The 27,743-nt window shown below is 37.1% G+C and overlaps 2 protein-coding genes across 2 annotated transcripts; both read right to left on the bottom strand.

Annotated features, from left to right (window-relative positions):
* Positions 1-153: 153 nt before the first annotated feature.
* rab1ba (zRAB1B, member RAS oncogene family a) lies at positions 154-10,341 on the bottom strand. The gene is made up of 6 exons (XM_055197005.2): positions 10,021-10,341; positions 6,296-6,368; positions 6,050-6,145; positions 3,654-3,749; positions 3,188-3,319; positions 154-2,651 (listed from the first exon to the last, which is right to left on the bottom strand). The coding sequence occupies exons 1-6, from the start codon at positions 10,032-10,034 to the stop codon at positions 2,457-2,459; spliced, it is 606 nt and encodes a 201-aa protein (XP_055052980.1). The 5' UTR covers positions 10,035-10,341; the 3' UTR covers positions 154-2,456.
* A 192-nt stretch (positions 10,342-10,533) lies between these two features.
* LOC129438029 (ephrin type-A receptor 4-A) lies at positions 10,534-22,105 on the bottom strand. The gene is made up of 15 exons (XM_055196540.2): positions 21,399-22,105; positions 21,248-21,309; positions 20,337-20,949; positions 20,015-20,170; positions 19,238-19,570; positions 17,738-17,879; positions 17,284-17,402; positions 15,226-15,333; positions 15,037-15,117; positions 14,433-14,525; positions 13,672-13,793; positions 13,195-13,304; positions 12,880-13,039; positions 11,645-11,778; positions 10,534-11,343 (listed from the first exon to the last, which is right to left on the bottom strand). Exons 1-15 carry the CDS (start codon positions 21,496-21,498, stop codon positions 11,022-11,024), a joined length of 2,655 nt encoding a protein of 884 aa, XP_055052515.2. The 5' UTR covers positions 21,499-22,105; the 3' UTR covers positions 10,534-11,021.
* Between the last annotated feature and the right edge of the window lie 5,638 nt (positions 22,106-27,743).

Here is a 27,743-nt window from a genome sequence, read left to right as displayed (position 1 = left end):
ACAGTAATCTAAAAACAAAAAAGGGTTAAATTCGAGCCAGACATTTAACATTTTCTCCCCAACATCTGATGAACTCACATTTTAGAGTAGCACAAGTGAACACCACCCACGTAATATTTCACTCAACACAACAGGAAAACAACCAGGAAGTCATTTTTAAGTCTCATGTCGATCATTTTATTATATATATTTATAATATGTACAGAGAAGAAAAACAAGATCAAACCCAGCTATGAAATGGCACTGGGGTGAGCGAGCAAAAGAGCACAGAGAAAAAACATGGGGAAACTCCTAAAGAGGTGCTTGTCATTTTACCAATCGCCTTGTCTAAATTCATAAATGAGATGTGCAAATGACATGAGTAAAAATGAAAAAGACAAAGCATAAGAATATTTCATAACATTCATAAGCAACCAACCCCCGCACACCCATTTGTAGTCGCCCCCATCCTGTACCCATCCTTCTGAAAACCGACACAAAGTATTACAGCAAAACTTAGAAATTCATAGATCAAAAATCGGTATAACAGCAAACCAAAACAATGACTGTTCAGACCCTCCCCAAAAAAGCACTTGTTTAAAGTGTGTGAATGAGCATGAGTTTTAAATGAGACTTTCATATACTGTTTAATTTCACACAGACGCGACGAGAGATCCATGATGGACCAGTTAAAAAACAAAGGAATGTTCCCAAACACAGTTGCCTCTTCCCCAGGCCCTCGTTCCAGCCATTGCACACACACCGTTAACCCTGCTACTGCTCCCTCCAACCCAACGCAACCATTTAAGTTACAAAAAATATCCTTGCATCGAAATCCACCACAGATTATTAGTCGAAAATTAGATGAAAATGTGCAATGAAGTTAGCACTGGCAGGTGTTAGTGGTAAAAAACTCTATTACACTGGCTGAGTGAGAGTGAGTGTGATCAAACGTCACAATATGACAGATGTTAGTGAAACTATCCTAATCAAGACAGCGTGACACACTAATACTAGTGAAGTTTACAAACTACTTTATCAAGATCGATATTATACATAATAAATCAGCCAGGTCAAAAACACTGTCGTCAGGCCAACAAATCTTTGCAGAACTTGGATTCGCATGAAGATGAATCTACTGTAGGAATTTTCTGAATACATGAAGCTGAGCATAGGGGACTCATATGACCCTCTCCAGTCACCAAAGGCAACATCTAAATGAGCTTCTGCAACCCTCACTTAAGAACCCACGGTAAGTACTGTAGCTACAGACGTGAATTATGGTTCAGTCTAATGGCTTGAATCTACATGGATATTTTTATCAAGGAATATGGGAGGTCATATCCGGTCTCCTCTGTAAAACCAGTCAGTCCCAATATTCCTTCCAGATGCAATACACAATATTCCCACGCAAACACACAGCACAACAAACCGGTTCCACTATAACACATTTAAATGGTGGCAAAATAAAAGCCCTCCACAAATACAGTATTCTAATTTTCCTGCCTTATATGTAAATAATTACAAATATATTGTGAGCACACATGCCTATAATGCATGATGGATCGTTTTTGGCAGCAGCGAGGACTTCGAAGACTGATCTAAACTGACTTCTAACTCAACAGGATGGTAAAACAGTACCAAGATAAGGGATAGCAACCTCATCAACACATGCCAGGTTCAAGATACTCAAGTGTTCAGCTCTAGTTGCAGGTGCCTGGACACGCGATAGGCTCAGAAGTCACAGAGGGAACAGTAGCTTTCATTGACCAACCTACAGTACACCCCTGACTTGAAACAAAAAATTCCCTCTCCCTAATCAGACAAGTCGTTTGACAGCAGTAAGCCTTTGTACAAGCCTTCATTTGAAAAACTAAAGACTACAGAAAAAAACAATCAGTCTTAAAAATCACCATAGTAACAATAATATACTAGTAGGATGAGAACAAGTATAGAATATTGCCAACTGTGTATGCTCTTTTGACTTCCTGTCGAACAAGCCCATGCCCTCACCCACATAACCTCAATCGATTGATTGATTGATTGATTATTTATCACTACTTGTGGGTGTTTGTATGATTAGAAATACAAGAAAGATAAGTTAACTTCAATTTAAATGCCAACTCTCCAGTGGAGTTTAAAAGGACATTTTAATAGCATCACCCCAAAACTGCATTTTTTTACACGTTCATATGACTGCATGTACCAAAGCTCCAGTCACCAAATACACAGGGGTGGGGCAAGTGATGTGGGGGGAACTGATGAACAGGAAATTGATAGGTGTTTTATGAAAGGCAAGGTTAGGGAAATAAAAACAAGACAGGTCCTGTGATGTTATAAAGGAAGATTCAATTTCAAAGACAAGCCATGAGGCTATCAGACCGTTGGCTCTTAATGCAGTGGTTCCTCTTGTGAGAATGCTTATTGTATTTGGGGGTGGGGGGAGGGATGGTTGTGGGTGTGCGAGTATAAGCTCTTCAACAGCAGCCGCCGCCAGACTGCCGCACAGGGGTGCTCTCAATCTTCAGGTTGGGTTTGTCACCTCCGGTTGTTGCTCCAGGGCCCATCCGTTTCTTGATCTCGGCAGCCATAGTCATGAAGGCTTGTTCCACATTCGTTGCATTCTTGGCGCTCGTCTCAAGAAAGGGGATAGCTAAAGAATCAGCAAATTCCTGTGAAGCAAGAGGAAACACATCAGAATAAAACACAACTGTTTTTTAATACGTGTACGTTTTCTTAAAAAATGCTAGGGTCTTATGGGTAGCTGCCAAGCTGTTGCTCTGTGGTTGCTACAAGGCTTGTATGTAAGGCCTGTTTAGTACTTATAACAATGATCCTTTCCTGAGTCCTATATTTCTAAGTGTAAAAAAGTGAAAGCAACTTAGTTTGTAAAATCTGCAATCAAAATGAAAGAAAACTAGCTTTTGCCTAATAAAAGCTCATCCAGCTGTACACAGGCCCCAATAAGCAAAATCAAAATTCAAAAATGAACAGTTGTAACTTTATGTCAGGACAACACTAAAGCATTCTTACTCGTTTCAGTGGTTAATTGTACAGACTGTTAAACTTTAAACTGGGGCACTATCTACTTTTCTACACAACTATCTTTTCTAGTTAATTTCAGTGCTCAAATGTTTGCAAACAGCATAGCATACTGTTGCTCAACCGTTCCAAACTTTCATCTAGCCTTACTTTCATGCATTAATACCTTGGCTGTTGTGTAGTCCACTACTTTTTTGGTGGTGAGATCACACTTGTTCCCCACCAGGAGCTTGTTGACATTTTCACTTGCATAGCGGTCTATTTCCTGCAACCACTGTTTCACGTTATTATACGACTCCTTTAAGAAGAACAGTAAGGAGATAAAAGAAAGAGAAACTGTTTAGATGAGGCAGGATCACATTATCAGCAGATGCTTTTATCCAAAGTGACTTACAAATGAGGTAAACAATTAGAAAAACAGAAGAACAGCAATATGTAAGTGCACTAAAACTCATTAAGCCTAACACAGTATACAGAGTCAAGTGTGTTTTTTTATTAAGAACAGAAAAGATAAAAAGGATAAACAGATTTTTTTCTGAAAGTCTTTACAAAACATCAAAACTGGATTAAATTTAGATAACAGGCTTGACATTTCCCCAAACAAGGGAAGTGAGAATCTGATGATGTCTCACCTGATCTGTTACATCATAGACCACAATTATGCCATGTGCTCCTCTGTAGTAACTGGAGGTGATGGTACGAAACCGTTCCTGCCCGGCAGTATCCCACTGGAAAAGGGTTGAGAAGAGATAAGACAGATGTATAAAAATGTTACCATTATTGATAACAAAAATGTCCATCAGTATAAAAACAAGAAGCCTTAAAGTGGTATAACACATGTATAATCTCATTGAAAGTGCTTTCAATGTAATGGGCTCAGATTTCTTCCATCAATGTAAGCCATTATGAGTCTCATTCACTAATAATTACATAGTTATGAGGGCAGAAAAGATTTTATTACAAACTTTCCATATACATTTCTTCTTATCTCTGTTCTGCTGTTGATGAATCCTGATTATTCGAAAATATTGTTCGTCACATTGTTTTTTGTGCACAAATACATGTGCACACCTAGTTTGTGAATATACTATTCATGCCAAAAGAACAAAGAAAAATATACTGCATTTAACACAGTAAAAAATTCAATTTAAAGTGCCCCTGTAGTCAATAATTTTGTCCCTTAAAACTTTGATGTCTTAAAATCTTTGATCATCAAAATGACCATTTTTTTCTGTAAAAATAATTACTTCATGCCTTAAAATAGTTTGAATGTATTCTTGCTTTATTTTGTATATGTGGAAACATGTAAGATGGATGGTCGTGTCTAGTTTAATATGATGTCTGTTGTATATCATATTAATTGACTAAATGTCGCAGACATTAAATTTTTTTTTATTAGAATTAGGGATGCACCAAATCCAGATTTTTTGGGTTCAAATCCGAATACCGAATCCTACTCGCATCCTTATTCCATTAACAGAGTAAAACACATTAATGAAGTAAACAATGTCCACAGCAGTGTATTTTTCATTTTATTCGATTTTAACTGTAAAAAAAGGATAGGCAACATTATGCCAGGATGACAAGTGGGAATTTTTTTTGACAATTACCATAAGCCTATGCATAATGAAAGCGTTGTGGTGCGACACGCTCGTTTTTTCCAGGTGCGTCCGCGAAATGTGAATCGCCCCTAAGGCTCACCGAAAAAAAAGCTCATCTCCAGATCAGCACCCGATGTGTGTAATCAACGGCCGCGTGACGTCGACCAGCATAGCGCAAGCCTAGGTTTCGGTTCGGTGGAAAAAAAATCTAAGACTTGGCCGAACCCGAACCCTGTCAAAAAGCCCAGTATTCAGCCGAATCCGAATCCTGGATTTGGTGCATCCCTAATTAGAATCTAATAAAATGTTATATATTTATATTTATCAGGACAATAAATGTTGCAATATAGCATATATTCTATATACTATTTTTAATAATTTACCTGTGTTTTCTATTCTACCTTTTCTATCATGTTGCTTTGAAATAATGCAACATTGTAAAACAGAGCTATAGTTAAAGGCGGAGTCCACGATGTTCGAAAAACGCGTTGGAAAAGGAGACGGGCCGACTACCAAAACACACTTACAGCCAATCAAATCAAATCAAATGCCGGGTTGCGTATGTGTGGGGCGGGTCTATCAACCGAAGGTCCAGATTCTATTGGGGTAGGGGCGTGTTTGTTTGGGTGATTTCAAATATCAACATTGGCTTTCAAACATCGTGGACTCCGCCTTTAAATTTGAATTTAATATAAAACCATGGATATGCAAATTACTCCCTACCTCCACTTAATTACAAACTAAGCAATTATTGACTACTTCATTTACACAGTGAATAGCTGATGGTTACAGCATGTTTATGACATAGAAAACAGCGGTTTTGAACAGCATTTTTGAGACTGCTTTATGTAAGGAGAAAATACTTAGCAATGGGGTTGACAGATGAATTTACACATTGTGTGTCTTAACTCTTTCCCTGCCATTAACGTGTTAACTCGTCAATTAAGAGAAAACGCTTTCCTGTCAATGACGAGTTTTTCCGGCAATCCTTATTTCCGCTATTATCTACCGCTAACCCGGAAGCAACCTTTTAGCGCAAACAGTAAGAACTACGTGTATGTTCTGAATCTGATCTCTATTAAAATGCAATTATCTTGTATTATCTGGTAAATTTTTTATTTTTGAAGAACCCTACCCATATTTGAGAGGTGATTAAAAGAAAACAAATAAAGGTAGGATAAAAGCAGTTTAAAAAGTTTTTTTTTCATTTGATTTATTGTAAAAAAAAATGCTACCTCTGCCTGCCAACTTTTTTATAAAACGCTGGCGGGGAAAGAGTTAAAGCATATTAACACTACACAGAGATATAAGCAACATTATAAAAACATGATTATCAACACAGGGGAATTTTAAATGTTTTTCGGTCAAAAAAAATCTAAAACATGAGAGCTAGGAGAGGAAGAAAGAACCCATGTATTGAAACTTACAATTTGTAGCTTAATGGTCTTGCCATCTAGTTCAATAGTGCGGATCTTGAAATCCACGCCTATGGTGCTGATGTAACTTTCTGTGTACGTGTCATCCTGCAAGACAGGGAAAAAAGACAAACAAGTATGAAAACCGACTTGCATTCTAACATGTAAGGCTATCAGACGGGTCTACAGCTGTATATTTACAGACTGCATGACTTTAGTTGATCTTTAATTGATGTCTGGCACTGTGACTCTACTTACAGCAAATCTCAACAGAAGACATGACTTCCCCACACCAGAGTCACCGATGAGGAGCAGCTTGAACAAATAATCACTAAAGAGAAATAACATCACCGATTCACTTAGAAGTTTTAACACCACAGAATCACTAACAAGAATTAACATCTCAAAATTATTAAAGATATATAGCACTACAGAATCACTGGAAACAGAACCACTACAGAGCATCAACACCACAGAATTTAAGACAAAATACTTCACAGAAATGAAACAACAACGCTATTAAATCAATAGAGAAATAATCAATTTAAGTAAAAAAAAAAACTTACTTAAATGTGAGCTACAACAAAATCTAACATAATAAAAGCTCAATATTTGTATATTGTTTCATTGCAGTGGGAACCTTAACAATGACAAACATATCACATTATAGCTGGAACAATTAAAATTGATCAGGTCATGTGAACATAATTTTTTGTGTGAACTGTGTGAAGCTTTAAGGAATGGTGTTAGTTTTGTTGTGTTTTGGTCTTTGCACTTTAGCAACACTTAATTCTAAGGCTTAAGAACTTTAAAACAGAATCTAGCCAAATTTAAGGCAACTTGGAGTTCACGTACGTTGTGCGATTGTACACGTTTATGTGCGACTGTCCGTGTGTTTGTTGTGATTATAGTTTGCAGTAGAGCTGGGAAGATAAATTGCATGATTCTGCTTATATGCCTCTCAGTAGGTACGTTTACATGCAACCAAATAATCCGTTTGTAATCGTATTTATGGCTCAATCATATTGAAAAGCCTTCATGTAAACACCTTGATCAATACAATGGAGGTCGATCGGATGCAAATTTGGATCGTATTAAAAGGAGTGGTGTAGTCCGATCTGTTATCTGATCATCAGGAGAAAAGTACTCCTGTAAACGTGTGAATCGTAGTATTTTCTCAATCGGATGCAAAAATACCTTGTGCACATGCGCAAAACATTTGTGCTCAAGTTCACGTCTTATAATAAACTCTTATATCACATGCTGCTTCTTACAGAAACAGGCAATAGCAAGGCAGTGGCATCACATATTATTAAAGGTACTCTAAGCAAATTCACGCGTTTTAGGCCATAAAAAACATTTTTTGTTTCATACAGTAAACATTTCCTCACTATCTGCTAGCTGCCTGTCCTTTGAACACACTGTAAAAAACGCAGTCTCTGCAGACAGCCCAGGCTTGGCAAACTGCAACAAAAACAGAGTGGTCAAACCTACCACCACGAAACATAACAACGTGTCCCAGCCAATAAGGGCGCACTCACATTATCCAAACCAAACCAAATCATGCCCCAGCGCGATTGTCACCCCTCCCTACTCCCCCAGCACTCACACTGTAAATTTTATCGATCCGAGTCCGGGCGCGCTTTCGTCATTAAGATGCGATTGTTTTGAAAAAAGCAGGAAGTAAAGTGCTCTCTTAACACTGGAACCCACCGTAATGTGTGTTTTATTCGGAGTCGTTTGGTGTGCGATTACAGACAGTCCTCTCACATGTCATCATATTGCTTAGTTGATCTGTGTGCAGCTTGGACATTCACGTAACCCCGCTGCTCGCATCGAAAGGTTTTTACGGGGGCAGATGAAGGTGAGTGGTCGCGCAACTGACGTCTTCACCTTTTGAATCGCGCTCAGGCGGGATTGTGCTCACACTACAGCCTTCCGTGCCTGAGCCCAAGTGAACCGCGCTCCGGCCCACCTCTGCAACCCGGCCTCGGCGCGATTAACCAATCCGCGCCCGGCGCGGAACAGAGCGATCACACTAGTCAAACAAACCAGGCTTTGGGTGTCAAACGCGCCCGAGCATGGTTTGGATAGTGTGAGTGCGCCCTAAAGGACAAGAAGGAGTGGGGGTTGGGCGCGTTCATGACTTTCAGAAAGCACGGAAGGGAGGGGAGGAGTTAGGTACGATCCGTTTTGTTTTGGCAACACCTCGAACGTCAACAGAAAGGGACGTCACACAGATTCGCTTAGAGCGCCTTTAAGGTAAGGTTACTGGGGTCACGCGATGTACATTCTGCCGCGTTTATGTGTACTTTTAAAAGATTAGGCTACTTAAAGCAATAAAATAGCGTTGTGACTTTTGAAAAGTGTGTTTTCATCACCTATATCTGAAAACTTCTTAAGAACAACTTTCTCCAACTCCTCTTTCGCTTTAATCCAGAAATAAAGCCTGAACTCGACGAGAGATGCTGTCCGCAGCGAGGCGTTGCCAAGTCCTCTGCTTTTTTTCGAGTTTATATTTGAGCTACTGTTTAAACTGTTTCCACCAGTTTTTTTTTTTTTCTGCGGGTTAAAGATCCTTCGTTATTGGTATTTTGGCTGTGAATAGTCATTAGGATGCTTTTGGGCTAGTTTTGAATGTCCTGTTGGAATGGTTCTGATACGCAAATCTGGCAACCCTGTCTGTGCGCTTGCACAGACGTTCGGTTCGGATTTTATAGAATGTACATGTAAATGAACATTTTAATCAGATTGCAATGTTTTGTGCATGTAAACATAGCCAGTGAATTACGGTGCAAAGTCAATATGCGCTGTATCATTTGCAGCTCCACGAAATGCCTATAAGCATATTTATATTGCTGTTCATCAAACCTTTTCAAGTATTTTCATGATAATAAAGAATATTTACAATGATTAGGTTTGACGAGTTTTGCTTTTTTAAATGCATGGTATACTATAAACATACAACTGGAAAGCTAATTGTCTAAACACATTAAACTAATTACAAAAACACAATTTACAATAAAACCGACTACATCAAAATGAGTTCAAAACAAAATAAACAAAATATACCATGCCACCAGATCAAAATAAAGCTAAGTGAATCTGATTCCACTCAAACGATGAGACTCTTGCATTGGACGACCTATCATAGTTTCTGAATTCAAGAACTAATATTAGACAAGCTGAGAAATGTTGCATCACAACAGTCATCTGTGTGCATGCTGTTGTATAGAGTGTTGTTTCACAGTAACTGATATGTCAGCCAGGCGAAGAACAACTCAACCCATAGCCATTTTTATATTTAGCTGTTTTTATTCAAAACTGCGTAAAACAAAATATTAATTTGTTGTTAAATGTGCTTTCTACAACCACTTTTTTTACTATGGTAATCTGTATTTTTCTAACATACAAAAGCTAATAGCCAAGTCATGTGGACTATTAAAAACAACAGTAAACAAGAACTTCTTGCACAATTTTTCCGCGAATAAGGATTAATTTCTGTGGTGGTGAATTACATCTGGTAGCTCTCATATTCGTAGCCAGAATGAAAATCATTATGGCACATGCAATGACAAGCGAGTTTAACATCCATAAAGTGGGAGCATGCAAAACAGAACGATCTGAGCTCATATTCATCTTGACAGCTGGATTCCGTCTCGCGTCAGTAAACGAATGACGTCACGCAGTGGCAACGCAACACACAACAATTACGTCACGCTGTACGGCGGTAGTGAAATTTCAATAAATACTAAAAAAGATGTTCTTTTCTTTAACACTTAAACGTTTTCCAATGATTTGTGGCATTGAAATATCGTATGAAACTTCCAAAGTAATGATTTCAATGGGCAAATATCCGTTTAACTCGCTGTTTGTTCCGGATCTTGTTAGCCGTACAAGCTAGACAAAGCTACACACACTGACGGTGCGTGATTATACAAGAATTGGCAACCGCAACAAAAATCTAGACGAAAAAATAATCATATTCTGGATTCATGATGTGTTGGTGTTATTTTGTTTGGTTCAGCTGGAGATCGTACGGTTCTTTTTTCTCTGCGAGCAGATCAGATGGTGATGATGACTTGTATGTCTGGAAATCCGAGGCACTTTGGCAACTTTCACTTATAACCTTCTCCGATCACACCTCGAAACTGTCTTGTTTATAGATTCGGTCACTTGACGGACATTACTGGCCATGTAGCGCAAAACCCGATTATTTTGTCCTGTCTTTTCCCTTCCTTCCGATCTGCCCCTTCGCTCGAAGTACAAGATGGCTGCGCAGGTGCGGCAGTGACATCAGATGACGTGGCATTACGGGATGATTTCAAAGATCAGCCCCTACTACCCCAAAGACTCAAGTCATACAGATAAATAGCTCGTCATTTATTGATGGTTTTTGTTTTGCATGATATTTTAAATTGATGACGTTTTAATTAATGGTCTTGGTTGGTTAATATTATAGTATTAAAAACACTACAAAAATACAAAACCAGACGACTCAGTAATTTAGTGGTAGAAAAATATTTAATGGTAGATATTATATGGATGAAGGACAATCTAAAATGATTTACCCTTATCTCCTTTTATAAAGTAGGCTACATTCAAACAGCCTACATAAAATATTTTTTATATTAAAGTATTTGTGGAACAGATAACATACCCTACTGAAAAATCCAGCCAAGACCAGCACAAGCTGGTGAGCTGGTTTTAGCAGGTCTCCCAGCTTGGTTTTAGCTGGTATTGCTGATGTAGCAAACTGGTCTAGCTGTGTTTTGGTCACTTTTTAAGCTGGTCTAGCTGGACTTAGCTGGTCATGCTGGAAGACCAGCTGACCCACCAGCTTGACCAGCTTTGCCAGGCTGGGAGGACCAGCTTAGACCAGCTACTGCCACCTTAAACCAGCTACCAGCTTATGCTGGTCTTTGCTGGATTCCTCAGTAGGGATACAAAAATGATAAAAACATGCCTAATGTGAAACACATTCTCATTGAATTTTATTACACATCAGGTATCCATCATCCCCACTTTCATTCTCATCTCCCACTGGTCTGGAATGGGATGCCAAGCCGCTACCAGGTTCAGGTAGATATATGTTGCCTACAGCCCCCTCCACCTCAGGGTCTAGACCCTCCGCTCCACTCATGTACTCACTTGCTGCTTCTAGACCCTGGTTAATGTAGTGGGCTTCCTTGCTGGCTTCCAGGGGAGGAAGCTCAGACAGAAAAGCTTGGAGTTTTTGTCTCAGCTCTCCAAAGCATGGTCTCTGTGAAGGTTCTCTGTGCCAACAGCTCTGCATAATCTCATATCTGACGTCAGCGCAGAATAAGGAAAAAGAAAACATGATAAGCTGCATGAGCTTAAATAATTTTATGTTAATAATATTCTTACCTTTTATGCAACTGTACTTTAATATAATATGCTCTAATTTACTGTCAAGTCCAGTATCTTGTATAAGGACATCTGCTATTGTTGTTTACACATTAAACTATACTTGCCAGAAAGCCTGAATTTATTGCCAATAAATGAAAGACAATAAATGAAACTGTGTCATTTTCATATCTGTAATTTAAAATTCAGGCTGTGCCACTTTTTTGTCAAAGTGCTTACAATTTGTGGTCATTGTCTCCTTGTTTGAGACGGTGTCCATTTTCCAGCAAGTCAGGAAGCTCATGATTAGGGACACCTGGATATGGGGTCCTGCCCCTGGATGTAATCTCCCACATGGTTATTCCAAAAGACCACTGCAAGATATACAGAACCACACAAACAGGATGATTAAGGTGCAGTTTCCGGGATAGGGCTTAGTCCCAAACTAAAATGCATGTTTAAGCTGACCTCATTTAAAAAACTACTTGCACTGACATATCTTCACATATACCAGTACCAATGTTTTATCTAAAGATGCACACCAGTAATGTTTTTTGTAAAAACTACTAAAATGTCTTAATATAAATAAGGCCTATATCCTGGATTAATCTAAACCCTGTCCGGGAAACTGGCCTTATATGTTTTATATTATTTGTTTTGAGGACTTTTTATTCTTATCAGATGCTGCCATACAGAAAATTACTAGATATAACATGCAATATAAGTGAGTAACAAAAAAGGGATAGTAGGCAGTGTAGCATAGTACCAAAACACATACAAATTTGCAAACAAATTTGTAAACATATTCAAACTTATTTGCAAACATTTGCAAACTTTGTATTAATTTAATATCAAAGGATAAATAATATATATTTAATGCAGTTTGGTAATAAGACTGAGGGAAGTGTTGTTTACAAATTTTGTTAAAGGTGCAGTGTGTACATTTTAGAAGAATCTTTTGACAGCAATGCAATATAATATAGATAAATATATTTTCAGTGGTATATGAAGACCTTAATGAACTTGTTTTGCCCTAAAAAGGCAAATTGCTCTACAGAGCGCGTTTGTCACTACGTTGTCTCAGAAGATGACATGTTTGTCCTGTGATGGCTACCGTAGCTTCTTTATGTGTTTCGAAAGGGGGGGGTGCAATTCACAACCTCACCACTAGATGCCGCTAAAATCTACACACTGCACCTTTAAAGCAACAAAATTATTTCATATTTCTTTTAATTTATTAAAATATGACTGACATGTTTGGTAGGATTAAAATGGGACCTGAAAAACTAACGCTTTGAAATGTGACAAAGTAGTGTACAATCAGTTGTAAAACTTCTATGTGACAGCATTTCACCAAAATGAAATAAATAAATGAACACTTGTGTATTGCATTTTAATATTGAATTATCAATATAGGAATGTACAATGTACAAGTGTTAATGTTGAACAGAATTATGAAATACTGTAGGACTAACCACGTCACTCTTGGTGGTGTAGATGGACTCGGATAGGCTCTCTATGGCCATCCACTTTACAGGCATTCGTATAGCTACTTTTTGCCTATAGTAGTTTCCAGAACAGATCTTCTTTGACAGACCAAAGTCTGCTACACATACACGCAGGTCATCACCCAACCTGAAATTGAATGAACATGCATATGTGATTTAAAAATGGGTAAGCGTGGGCAGAAGTCAATTTTGCTCATTAGGTGTGGCAACTTCCAAGACAATAGAGGTATTAACATGACATTGATGGAAAATGTGCTCTCTGTTGCCCTCCTGTGGACTCACATGCAATTGCGAGCAGCCAGATCTCTGTGTAGGAAGCCCTTAGAGCTGAGATACTCCATTCCTGCAGCAATGTCAATCATGAAACGTAGAAGACTCTGATAAGGTACAAACTGAAAAAAAGAGTCATTTGGAATAGCACATAGTGTATTAATGTAATTAATGTATTTTTTCCTTTATGCTTTACATTATTGCTGTATTGTTTGACTATTAGGATAAAGGCACTTTTTGGTGATTTTAGGGTACTATATGAATATTGATTATTGTGTGGACTACAGTTGACAAAATCATGCTAAATACATGTTAAGTCTAATATTCTGGCATTGTAAAGTTCCCCTTTTCAGCACTTGGAAAGGTTGTTACTTTGTTATTTTGTCTTGTAGTACTATTTTCACTTCTTCAAAGAAAGAGTTGAAGCCATTTTAATATTACTGAGCACTCTCAAGTGATTTGATTCTGCAACTGCGGGCTTGGACTGACCATTGGAACATCACCATAGCGGGTGGCTATAAGAAAGTGACGTAGGTCTCCGTGTTTCATGAATGGCAGAATAACAAGTGGTACAGGTACGGAGGACTCTGGATCTCGCTCCAATGCGACCCCTGGTTTAAACACAAGACACCACACTGGGTCAAAAAGGGACAAAGCCAACCCGTCGGATTGTAATTTAACCTATGCAGGGCTGTATCACCCCAAAACTGGGTTATTTTTAATGTCATATTATTACCTTAGAAGTACATTCTGGTATATATCTGTACTTAAATAATATACAGTGTCCTCCATTTTTTTTCCATTAGATCAAATCCAAATGTGTTGTTATGTTGAGTTGTTAAATTGCATATGTAAAAAAGTAAAAAATAAAATTTGACATTCTGTACTTTTGTCTCATATTGACATCTTAGTGTTTAGACATTTCTTGACTCCACAGAAAAAAAGAGCTATTTTGCCTTTATCGTCCCAATACATATGGAGGACATTGTATATTAGGACCTTTTCAAATGGTATTGCCCCAGTGACTGCTTGGGGCCATTTTTTTTACTATAAAAAATTTGTAAAAATTGTACTAAAATTTTAAAGAAGCATCAAGGGAACCTCACACTTTGTCCTCTGACACAGATTCCTATTTGATGGGGCAAATGCCACTTGAATGTTTAAATTGATTTTAAAATTGTCCCCACTAACTAAATATAAATGTGATATTTTAGCTTAGATTTTAATTATTACATTCGAAATAGTCATACCATGCAATTTAACTACATTGTCGTGATCAAAATGTTGCATTATTTCTGCCTCCTTGAGAAATGACTCCAGATCCTCTTGATTGTGGATTCCAACTACAACAGAACAAGAAAAAAAAACATACTGTATTTTATAAGGTCCTTGACTATTTATTGTTTTAGTTACTGTGCAATAAGCAGTTCCTAATTCAGAGTCAGTAATTCTAAGATCATACTTTACAGTTTATTATTACCAACTTGTGGCTCACTTTCACTTGATATTTTCTCTTTAGACAAACACACACGCACGCAGACACATTCTGGTGTCCATGTTTTGTGGGGACACTCCATATACGTAATGATTTTTATACTGTAAAAACTGTATATTCTATTCCCTTCCCCTCACCCAAACCCTAAACCCAACCATCACAGAAAATGTTTTGCTAATTCAGATTTTCAAGAAACATCATTCTGTTTGATTTATAAGCTTGTTTCCTCATGGGGACCTCAAAATACTGGTATTCCTATCTTTGTGGGGACAACTGGTCCCCACAACGTGATAATTACCAGGTACACACACACACACACACACACACACACACACACACACACACACACACACACGCACCTTTCATGGTTTTCACTGCCACTTTGATAGCTTGTCCAGTTTGAGGTGAAAAAATGCCCTCATAGACGGCCCCAAATTCTCCTGCAAATAAAAAATTATAAACAATTACTGTTTTTTATATTTACTTGACATAACTTTACAGTCTAACATAGTGAACAGCATTATTTGCATTTGTCTGAATATTTGTACCTTTCCCCAGTTCTTTGCCCATTGTTAATTTTGTACAATCCACAAGCACATCCTTAATCCTGCACAGTAGTTCAGCACTCAGCACTCCCTCCAACATCTGAATTGAGCCTGTTAGAAATAGAAACAATAAAATTATGGTACAAAACATTTTAGTTATAAAATAAAATCTGTCAAAAATTTTAAAAATGGCCCTGTTGCAAGGCCTCTGTCAAGAAGATGATTTGCTATTTTAAGTCTTGTCTAGAGTTAGTTTTGTATAAGTGAAGATTTGTTGTTTGTCAGAAGTCTGTTAATTGTTTAATTTAGTTTAGTCTGTCCAGGGGTGCTGTAAAGGGGGGGGGGGGTAAACAATGACGATTCTCGGTGCCCACGAGTAAGAGCCCAGAGAAGCCCCCAAAATTGTGGTGCTAAAAAATATTTAATAGTAAAAATTATTAACTTTAAATTATTCTATTTGCTGTTTCCTGGGATCAAAAAATGTATTTGTTTAGGAAACACAAACGTCTGTGGGCCCCTTTCCCCCCTCTCAATTGTCATAAAATGGTTCAGTCCGCCCAAATTGTATAATCCAGGCAACACAGCTTGACTTCACTTATAGTGCCGGCAGAATATCAACTTGATTGACCAGGAAGTGAAAATGCCTAAAAAATCTGGAAGTCAAAAACGGAAAGAGAAAAAAATAAGAAGTGAAAGAGGCAAAGGGTCGACATTATGTTACCAAGGTGGGTTTGTAATTTGGCCTAAATTCTTAGTGGACCGCCCGTCCGTGACAATGATCGTAGCCTACGGCACTTTTCTGTGCTAACGTGCATGCTTTGTACACGAGGCCCCAGGTCTCTACGGTAGCATTTTTCGACAAGTAAGCACGTTTATTTATGCACGTGATTTATTTAGGCAAAGTTATTGACTATGCAAATTTCAAACGGTCAAAATGACGCCTTGTTTGTTCTAGTGTTAAAGATAATTACCACACTGCAAAAAATAATTTTCAAGAAAAAATTCTTAGTATTTTTGTCTTGTTTTCAGTAAAAATATCTAAAATTTCTTAAATAAAGATGCTTTTTCATGATGAGCAAAACGACCCAAGAAAATAACTCTAGTTTTTAGACCAAAAATATAACATTTAAGGGATTTTGTGCATAAAACAAGCAAAAAATCTGCCAATGGAGTAAGCAAAAAATCTTGAAAATTTTTCTTAAACACTAAATTCAAGAAAAATTTGCTTATCCCATTGGCAGACTTTTTTGCTTGTTTTATGCACAAAATCCCTTAAATGTAATATTTTTGGTCTAAAAACTAGACTTATTTTCTTGGGTCGTTTTGCTCATCAAGAAAAAGCATCTTAATTTAAGAATTTTTAGATATTTTTACTGAAAACAAGAAAAAAATACTAAGAATTTTTTTCTTGAAAATCATTTTTTGCAATGCATACGTTTAAATGTTGCGGTTAAAATGACTACTGGTGGCCGCTCTAGTGTTAAAAGTGCATGATAAGGAAACTCAATTTTCTCACCATGTAAGGTCAAGAAAACGCTGGAAAAAATAACAATACACAGTTTTAGTTAAACATTCAACACTGCAAAAAATGACTTTCTTACTTAGTATTTTTGTCTTGTTTTCAGTAGAAATATCTAAAAATTCTTAAATTAAGATGCTTTTTCTTGATGAGCAAAATGATCTAAGTAAATGAGTCTAGTTAAGACAAATTAATATACAATTTAAGTGAAATTGTCCTTAAAACGAGCAAAATGATCTGCCAATGGGCTGAGAAAAAAATTGTGAAATAAGATTTCTTTTTTCTTAAACACTTAATTCAAGTAAATTTTTTCTCCTCCCATTGGCAGTCAAAATGCCATAAAAGCGCATGATTTTATGTAAATTAATATGAAAAAAGTTTCAGCTGTGTTGGGGGCCCTGTCAAGATTCTTTTCATGGGGCCCAAAATCCTTAGCAGCGCCCCTGAGTCTGTCTAATCTTAATATTATACAATATTACTTATTTTAAGCAGTTAATGCTCAAAGTTTAGACTTTGGACATTATAGATTGAGACAGACTTACTATTGACTTGATCAAACAGATCTATGTGTTCTCTATGATCTATGTGGTCTTCACGACGATATGTAATCGCACTAGTGTGGGACATGAGCTCCATCTCCTGATAGTCACTCGACATGTTTCTGAACACATAATTAAACAGAGCACAGAAAATGTTATATTATTTTATGACATTTTTCTTTCCATCATTTATCATTTTTAATAAATTAATTACATTTTTATTGTACACTAATCAACATAATGTGAATCAAAACCTTTCAAAATAGTCTTACAATTTTAAAGAACTTTTTTGATCCAATTAAAATAAGATACAATGCTTTCCTGTACTTTCATGCAAAGTAAAGACCTGGATCACCCACTGCTTTTATAAATATTTAATATTAAAGGGACTAGAATGAAAAACCATTTCCAGGTAAGAAGCATGACTGTTTAAACATTAGAGGTTTCTAATGTTTACCTGTGTTTACTGTGTCGGCACCTTACAGTGATGAATACAGCAGTTATGATAATGAGCAGAAACAGAACACCACACACCACAAGAGCAATTAGACCAGTAGAGAGAATCTGTTTGGGATGGATTTCAGGATCAGGAGATCTCCCTGTAACACACACGCACGCAAACGCACGCAGCCATGTATGTGAATAATATATGATTGTTGCATTTGGTATTGCTGTTTGTATTGGTCTATTTAAACCTAGCTGTTCCAGATTGACCACCATAATGTTTTTGTAATGATCATTTACCTAATACAATTCCACATGAACTACCACTATACGTTTATTACAGAGACTATAACCCTGGAGCAACCTGCGCTGTCAGAAAAATGTAAATTTTCTATCACTTGATGGTACCCTCAAAGATTGTACCTTTATGGGTATGCAACACACTGAAATATTTTTACTTTTGGGGTGAAATATTGACCCCTAAGGACAAATTGTGTACCTTAATGTAAACATATTTTACCAGTTAGATTTTAGGTGTACAAAACAGTTAACTGTATTTTAAAGGTACACAACACATCCGTACAGTACCGTTCCCAAAATGTACAACATGGTATTATTTAGTAGCCTATACCTGTAAAGGTACAAAACAAAATTTCCGGGTACTACTCCAACAAGAAAAAAAAGTACAGCTTGTGTACTTTTTTCTGACAGTGTGGGTAAAAGGACAATTGACCCAAAAAAAAAAAAACTCTATAATAATTTACTTACTTTCATGTCAGTGGAAATTATATATTCCTTTAAAGGTGCAGTGTGTCATTTTTAGAAGGATCTCTTGACAGAAATACAAAATAATATACAAAACTATATTATCAGAGCTGTATAAACACCTTTCATAATAAACTGTTATGTTTGTATTATCTTAGAATGAGACATTTTATTTTCATACTGAGGGTCCCCTTACATGGAAGTCGCCATTTTGTGCCACCATTTTTCTACAGAAGCCCTTAACGGACAACCATTTTTACTAAGTTGTCTCCGAAGATGACATGTTTGTCCAGTAGCAGCTACTGTAGCTTCTCTATGCATTTCAAAATAGCAGTGGACTGAGATATTGGTTACAATTCGCAACCTCACAACTAGATGCAGCAAAAATTTACACACTGCACCTTTAAGGGGCGGTTTCCCGGACCAGGATTAGCTTAATCCAAGACTAGGCCTTAGTTTAATTAGGAAATATAACTAGATTTAACAAACATGCCTTATTAAAAACATTACCTGTGTGCATTTTGAGGTAAAACAAAGGGCACTGATGTATTTTAAGATATGTCAGTGCAAGTTGTTTTCAGTTTGGAGAGCTCTTAAAAGTGTTTAAGTCTAGTCTAATCCCTGTCCGGAAAACAGCCCCTAAGTGTTTTGTACAAAAAAAAACGCATCATGCATTCTTTATTTTACCATGCATTTGAACACACAAACTTTATGTAACTCTGTTGGTAAGCAGAAGCATAACACTCACTTCTGGAGATGGAAATCGACTGTATGGAATCATCAGACGCAAGTTCGGCCGATATAGCATTGTGTGCTCTGACAGAAAAATGATAATCCAGCTCTGGATGAAGTCCAGTTATATTAACAGTCTTTATTTTCAGTCTGGAGGATGAAGGGAGAAACAGTGTAGTGTTCTCACATGGATCCCACTGACCCATTGATGAATTTCGGCTCTGTTTACAGAGCACGTCATATTCCACCTCTGTTCTTCCACCCAGATCTACAGGCTGGCCCCAATGTAGAATCACAACAGTGTCGCCCAAATGCTGTGAGGTTAGGTTGACCGGCGATGAAGGAGATTCTAGAGAAAGTGTATATGTACAGGACATACAGAGGATTGAAATACAATTCTCTGAAGCCTACAATGTAAGACACAAGACTAGTGTTAGAAATTAAAGAAATCATTTACAGTATATAGCGGCATACATATTATAGTCCTCTAGCGACAGACACTAGGACCATGGCCATTAGCCTCCCTGTTAGAGCCCCAATTCCCATAGTGAACCAATTGCCGGTTTGAGTCCCATTTGGGGCGGGTTAGAGCAAGACCAGTTACAGTGATGCTGTGACACGGATTTTTCTAAATATACTTTTGGGTCAGTGCTTGCATAATTTGGCAGTATGTCAGTAAAAATACAACTCATTATTTGAATTGCTGGTACTTTAAGTCAACATTGTCAGTTTATGATGTCAGAGAGGTACGTTAGATAACAAATGCAGAAATTATAGAGTTACTTCTACACACTTGTGCATCCCAGCTGGGGAGGGTCGGTCTGTAGACGTGCATATCCCTGCTCACAGTCACACTGAAATGCACCCTCTCTGTCTGTTTGACTTCTGCGGGGACAAGCCTCACATCCACCACTGTGGTTTACCGGCTTATAGGTTCCCATCCTACAAGCTAAACAACAATCAATTATTGTAATTGTAAGCAAACAGATGGACAGCTGCAATTTGAAATACTTTATGACACTTCATGTGAGGTTGCTTAGTTGCCAGTGGCACACCAAAAATAATATACAGTTGTTATAGTAAGATTGAACATACAGTAAATTCCTGAACATTACCTTTACAGCTGTTTCCTTCTGCCTGATATCCTGCATCACAGGTACATAATCCCCGTGGTGGACCCCATGTTCCATTTGATTGACATTCTATCATTGGGGTAGAAAGTTTTACAGTATTTTTTATGCATGTTCCACTTTTCAAACCTGATCCTGCTGGTGTTTCCTTAAATTCCATTTGGTTCCACACAAATCCTGAACATTTCATGAAGAACACCTCGATAGAAGCAATGAAGATGCAATCACCACTGTAAGAAAACCCAAGATAAAAGCCATCTTGAGAGATTTTTCCCAAAGGAAGACTTTGTGCATGATGCAAATTCTCATCCTTAGGAATATCTCCAATAGGAAATGGATGCTGGGCTGTGATCTTGTGAACAGCTTCTTGTGTTCCTCTAAAGTGTTGATTCTGATCTTGGTTCGATTCTTTCATGTAAATAGAAAGAGGTTTCTGGTCTTCTTGTGTAAAAACAACATCCAGTAGAAGCTCATGAGCATATTGTTTGGAGATCCAATTGGTCCATAATGTTTGGGGACTCTTACTGGATGTGGGGTTACAAGCCTGGTAAACTAAGTGTGGATTCTCCTTTCCAAGCCTCATGTTTGTTTCTCGCCACTTACATTGAATAAAAAAGATAGCAATCATTGTTGTATGAAACTGTAACAATATATCACTGTAAAAGATTTCTGTAGAAATTACAGTACTGGGTATTACTGGCAACTAGCTGCCAGTAACTTACTGTAGATTTTACATTTATGTTATTTACTGCAACAGTTTGTTCAAAGTTAAATGAACATGAAACCAGCTGCATAATTACAGCAAATTTTTTACAGCTTATGTTACATGCAGAATTATATTTAGAACTACATTTTTCATATTATTTTGCAAGTAACTCACACCCAAAATAACTTACAGCTTTTGATGGCGAGGATGTCCACTTTAAACTGGTCTGTTTTGTTGAATCAAAGATCACCTCTGAAAAAACCCCCAAAATATTTTATTGTCCCACATTATTTTTATCACATTCCTTTATGACACATGTTGATATAAAATCTCTGCATTACCTCTGATTGGGGTTAATTCTGCGGATAAAAAAGCTGAAAAACTCCAAAGTAAACAATAATTTATATTAATCAAAAAGTTTAAAAGAAGTATTTTCCTCATTTCAGTCTTCTTCAATTATTCACATTAAAAATAATGGAATTTGTTGTCATAGCCTTCAAATAGACGATCAAATTTCAGATTCAGATCAAACCCAGCTTGTTGATGAGTTACGAAGGACTTGTTCTGTCAGGGTTCCGTTTTTTTTTTAAGTGTTAGATTTTTACTTCCCTAATTTTTCCCCTTTTGGTTCTGCAGATTTTCAGTCAGTAGATTTATTTCTTTTTGCAGTGGGGTTTTTGGGCTCCCACCATTTAAGTTGTTTTTTCCCTCTTTGTGTTTGTTTTTGCTCCACCAGTTCTCCCTCTTCCCCTGCCTCTGGATGTTTATCGTAATTTTCCTGAGCTGTCTTACTGGCCCCAAGTTGTGTCAGCTCCGCGTTCCTAGACCTCCTCCATGCAGTTACTGTACTAACGCCCTGTCTGGTGCCTTCTGTTTCCCCTGAGATAGGCTACCCTAGTTTATTTTCCTGTTCCCTGGCTGCCATTCTGAGGAGGCATTATCTTTGTTCCGTCTCATTTTGTGACACTCTGAGTCCTCCCCTTTCCAAGTCCTTGACACGGTCTTTTAAACCGGACCTTAACTGAGTCGATTTACCATTAAATAGTTTGTAGATCACTCAAATGTTATATTGCCCTCACTAAATAGGCTAAATGACAAGAGTTTCGGTTTATGTGAAAATTAGCCCAAATGATAAGTAGGTATTATCAAATCTAAACTAAAACGAATCCCACTTCTGAACAATAGAAGGACTTCTGAACAAAATACTAACTATTGACAATTACCAGTCTTGTCTCTCCGCCTCCAAGAAATGTCAAGTTATGCATTTAATGACCGTGTGCTTTTTCTTAAAAAAAGAACAGCAAGCAAACATTACTGTAATATTTCCCAATCGCTCCAAAGTCTACAGGAAATATATTAAATGAATCCTGTTCTTATCAAGGTCTTCACCACATCATTTGCTCTTATTAGCTAATTTGAGTGTCCTTTAAAGGCTTTAAATACTATTTTAAAACTTTTGTTTAGATTTGATATGTTCTGAGGAAAATTAATTATGCTTTTATTATATTTTTAGTAGCAAATAATGTGATAATTATTTCTAAAAGCGAAGAATTCACTGTGGCTGCTACTGCTGTGCAACAACAAGGAAAGACGCTGGTTCTGTTCTGCTTTTGCTTCTTCAATCACAAGGTTGCTGATTAAGCTTCTCGATAACTGTTTTGCTTAGATATTTTGTAGATGGGGTGGATTTATATATATAGCTTTAGAGAAATAGATTTATGCTGACAATTCACATTCAGTGGAAAGTGTATTTAAATCCCACGGCTAAAGAATCTTGAGTCATTATTACACACAAAAAGTACAGATGATAAAGGGCAACTTCTGCGAATGCAAAATAAGTATTTTTGTCATAATGTTTGACATACTGTCATCATTTATCAATGGCTATTGCTTAATACAGGGGTGACCATTACTGGCCCTGGAGGGCCACTGTCCTGCAAAATTTAGCTCCAACCCCAATCAAACACACCCGAAAATCCCAATCAAATGCTTCAGTATGGCTGCGTCCGAAACCCCATACTGTATAGTAGGTACTGAATTAGATGTACCTACTTACTTGCCGTTAAAACAGTACGTACTGTATAGTATGAATCCTGGTAGTATGAGATTCGGACGTACTATACATCCGCCATGTTGCTGCATCACGTGACATACGTCGTCATCACGTCATGTCATTTCAGCGCGAAAACAGCCGCATGCCTCTTCTTCTTCGTTGGATAACTCCTCTCCCGGGGCATCATGGGATAGTGAAGCATCCATCGTATGCACACTACAAAATGTAACCGGAAGTAGTAGGTCATCCGGGTAGTTTTCGCATACTGTTTTTCGAATACTATGTATTCAGACATACTACTTGTCTCGCCTACTGCTTTTCGCGTACTATATAGTATGAAGTAGGCGGTTTCGGACGCAGCATATGACTTGGAAATGACATTCAGGTGTGTTTGATTAGGGTTGGAGCTAAACTTTGCAGCACAGTGGCCCTCCAGGAATGCCCACCCCTGGCTTAATACCATAAAAATGGTAAAAGCCCAGGTTCATCAACACTTAAATAAAATGATCAGTACACTGTTAAAAATAAAGGTGCTACAAAGGTTATTTAGTGATGCCATAGAAGAACCATTTTGTTTTCCTAAAGAATCATTCAGTCAAAGGTTCTTTAAAGAACCATTTCACCTTTTTAGAACACTTTCCACCGCAAAGAACCTCTTGTGAAAAGGTTCCAAGTTTTTTTCTTTACAATCAATAAAGTGTTTTTGTTTTGCATTGTGTACCTTTATAAATTTAAATAGAACTTTTTGTTTTTATAAGGCAAGCATTGCTGTCAAGCACACTTTTTTCCATTAGTCATAGACTACTTGAAATGCCCTTTTTGAGGGCAATTTTGGTGGCAATTGAAACACCATAAACACAGTGTTGCCCTCAATGTTGCAGCCATGATAAAATCTCATACAGCCACACTTATTTTAGCATATATAGTTTATCTTAATTTTTTATCAAAACCTAGAGATAAAATAAATGGAAGTTTAAATGTGCAGTCATCTAAACTTAAAACAGCAGAAGAAAAAATACTGTGCATCCTAAAATTAACTTTCACATCTCAAACTCACTGTTGCCCTCAATGTTGCAACCATGATAAAATCCAACCCAGTATCACGCTAAAGCGTGTAATAGACACGCTGGTCCACTAGAGGATGCGTGTCAATGTCACGCTTTGCCTCCTCCAGGCGTGAAAATGACACGCATTTATGAGGATGATAACCAATAGGGGGCGATAATTTCTTATTGCCAACAACTTCAACAAGAGAAGCGACGCAGTGATATTGCGTTCTCTGGAGTTCCATGGGTAAGGCTTTCTTGGAAATTTGGTGATTAATGTTACTAAAATTGAGTAAATCCTGTGTTTATGTTAAGTCTTTGTTGCAACCTCAGCAATATAATATCACCGCAAAGGCAACAGACAAGTCAGTGCACGCGTTTGGTCAGAATCCAATTGGCTCATATTTAGGACATAGTTGTTTGTTCAGGTGCGGTCATTTAAGAAATCCTAAAGTTGGTGCAGCATAACATTTAATTTGCGTGTGTGGACTATGGAGTTATCTATAGTGGTTTTTACGTTACTAAGGTCAGAAACATTATTGGATGACTGTTTGATAATCAGCTAATGTATTAATCACAGAATGCTGCAGTGACTGCATTATATTATGTTGCTAAACAGTTGTTCTAGCGTTTTTAAACCAGTAGTTTTATTAATTTCGCGCGGAATGCAGTTCGTGAAATAAGCTCTAAATGAAAAAATAACCGATTTAAGTGAATAATTGTGTTCATTGTAAATCTGCTCATCTAAACATACAAGACGGAACCAATCGATCACAGAGAGCGATCGCTGCTGACACCGTCAGCAGCACTTACATTCAGATTACAATAATATTTCACATTATTACATTCAGATTACAATAATATTTCACATTATAAGTGTTTTTATATCAAATAAATGCAGCCTTGGTGAGCAGAATAGATTTATTTAATTATTTAATATTATTTATATAATAAGGCTAGTTTGTGCAGTTACATTTATGTCAATTGATCGTTAGAATGGATTAAAATTGATTGTGTTATGTTCTGTAATTGTTGTTAATAAATCTGTCAGAAGAAAGTGTGTAAAAGTTTGACTACAGTAACCATATCTAACCAAGCTTCAAGTACCAAGATAATTATTTCATTTATTTCTCATCAGATCAACTGTTCATTTATGCAGTTTATGCTTTATTTATAGGTAGCATAACTGTTACCTTTTTGTTTACAGTTCTGCATATATAATATGACAAACCTATAGGAGACTTTGCTGTAAGAGAATTAATCATGTTTTTGTTTTCTTTTCTCAGGTCCGGTCAGTACCCACCACCCTTCCCTCTTAACATCACCCACAGTTTATACTTTTTCTTAGAAAACCAACGGCTCTTTTAAGAGCCACTTCAATAATCAACTCACTCACTCACTCTCCTCAAGTAAGTATTGCTTTTTAATTTTTTTAATCTTGCCCTGCTTTGTACTTCTCAAAGTCTCTTTCACTCTCTCCCGTTTACTCTTATCTTTATTAGAAATGCCAGGCCAGGGGTCAACAACTAGAAAGTGTGTGGTCTGCCATACACAACTAAATGTAGCTTGCAAAACCTGCAACACATGCAAGGTAGAGCAGCCACATAAGCTTCGGGTAAAAAAGAACTGAAGAAATTTGATCAGAAGCGGGAGAGCTGGGTGCATGATGAAGATATGCTGGTATGAAATTGCGATTATTGTTTTATATACATACATACATACATACAACATATATATGTTATTTTGCGTGTTTGTTATGTTTTGTATTTGTCAAGGCCTGGAAGAAAACCAAATGCTTGGGGGTCTGAGGTTCTGACACCCCGTTTGCACTTGACTGAGACATCCATTACATGCTTGGAAAGATTAAAGAACCTATTCAAGGTAAGATTATTTTTTTATGTATTAAAAATTACAGGTAAAAATGTGGCGCCTTCTCTCAACTAATGTAGTACTCAGCTTGTGATTGATGCTTTTAGTTTACAACTGACTTTTGACAAATGTGTCACACACACACACACCACGTGTTGAATGCATGCTCGAAAGTGACCCATGCAATTTAAAGGGATAGTTCACCCAAATAATTAACATTGTCATTATTTTCTCATTCTGACATTGTTCTAAACCAGCATGAATTCCCTTTGTCTATTGAATACAAAAGATATTTTGATAATGTATGATGATGTTGCTCATTGACTTCCATAGTAGTTAAAACAAATACTATGAAAGTCACTGAGTACTGTCAACTGCATCCTTGCCATCCTTGCTCATCAAATTATCATCTTTAGCATTCAAAGGACTAAAGATACTCATATAGGTTTAAAATAATGAGTGAGTAAATGATGACAGTGTGAACTATTCTTTTAACCCATCTTAGTGAGTAGTAAACACACACACACTGAACAGTGGGCAGCTATCACTGCAGCTACAACTGCTCTCAAGTGTTGGGAGAGGTTAAAAGCTAGCTAGCTTTATGTAGCTGATCATGTTTAAGTATCAATAAAATAACATTAATAACTCCATCTGCTTGGTTGTCAGTTTAATCTAAAATAAAATTAAATGCACACACCAGATGATCCAGTCCAGACACAGGACGACAGACGATATTAAACTAAGCTTGAACTAAGCTTGAACTCTAATGTGGATTAAAGGGTTGACATTTTATTCTACAAATGCTTGCAAATAGGGCTGCAGGATAAATTGCATGAAATTGTCCTGCACATCTCATCAGTGAAGTCAGTTCTTTGATTAGCAGTAAATCACCATCACCTGTTTTCAGATGGAGCAGCATTTACTACACTAAGCTGTGTTTCTCTGAAAAGCTAGGCAATATCCAGTTCATTGTCACAGGCAATTTGTCAACGATGATAAATGCAATATTGCGTAGCTTGTCAGTGTACTTCGCTTTGTGTGGTAAATGTTGCTCCATCTGAAAGCAGGTGATGGTGATTTACTACTAATCAAGGAACCAGTGTCTGCATCTAGAGACCAAACATTGCACTGATGTATGTTAAGATATGTCAGCACAAGGTGTTTTTCTAATTAAAACGCTCAAACATGCATTTTACTTTGGGACTAGTATCAACTCTGACCAGGAAACCACCCCTAAAGGTGATAACACTGGTCCTATCAGAGTAATTTTACAATTGCATATATTTTATCATTTGTTTATAACATTAACTATCACATTGAATTGGTAGACACTGTAAATAGTAAATATTGTTGTTATACAATTTCAGTATACCAGTAGAACAAGTGGCACAATTGGTCAACATCCAGACTATCAAACATCCATCACATTTCTATTTTAAATTATTACTGTTTGGTAGAACAATAAGCACTTTTTACATTTGTAAGGTCTACATGTTACTACTGTGGCTGCAATTTATTATGATTATTTTAATTGTCGTTTTTCTCTTAAAATAATTGTTTAGGTGTTTGGTCTATAAAATTGTTAAAACGGTTGATCAGTGTTTTCTAAATAATTCTGTATTTCGAAAATGTAGGCGGGACCTCACAAGGTGTTGCAGAACAAGTCAATAAAACCTCATCAGCCCGAGTTGAATCCCCAACTGGACCACAAATGGCCC

The sequence above is a fragment of the Misgurnus anguillicaudatus genome, chromosome 21 (genome assembly GCF_027580225.2).
Source record: "Misgurnus anguillicaudatus chromosome 21, ASM2758022v2, whole genome shotgun sequence".
In the NCBI taxonomy this organism is placed as follows: Eukaryota; Metazoa; Chordata; class Actinopteri; order Cypriniformes; family Cobitidae; genus Misgurnus; species Misgurnus anguillicaudatus.
Note: the sequence above shows the minus strand (reverse complement) of the source record. Positions and strands in the feature narration are given on the sequence as shown.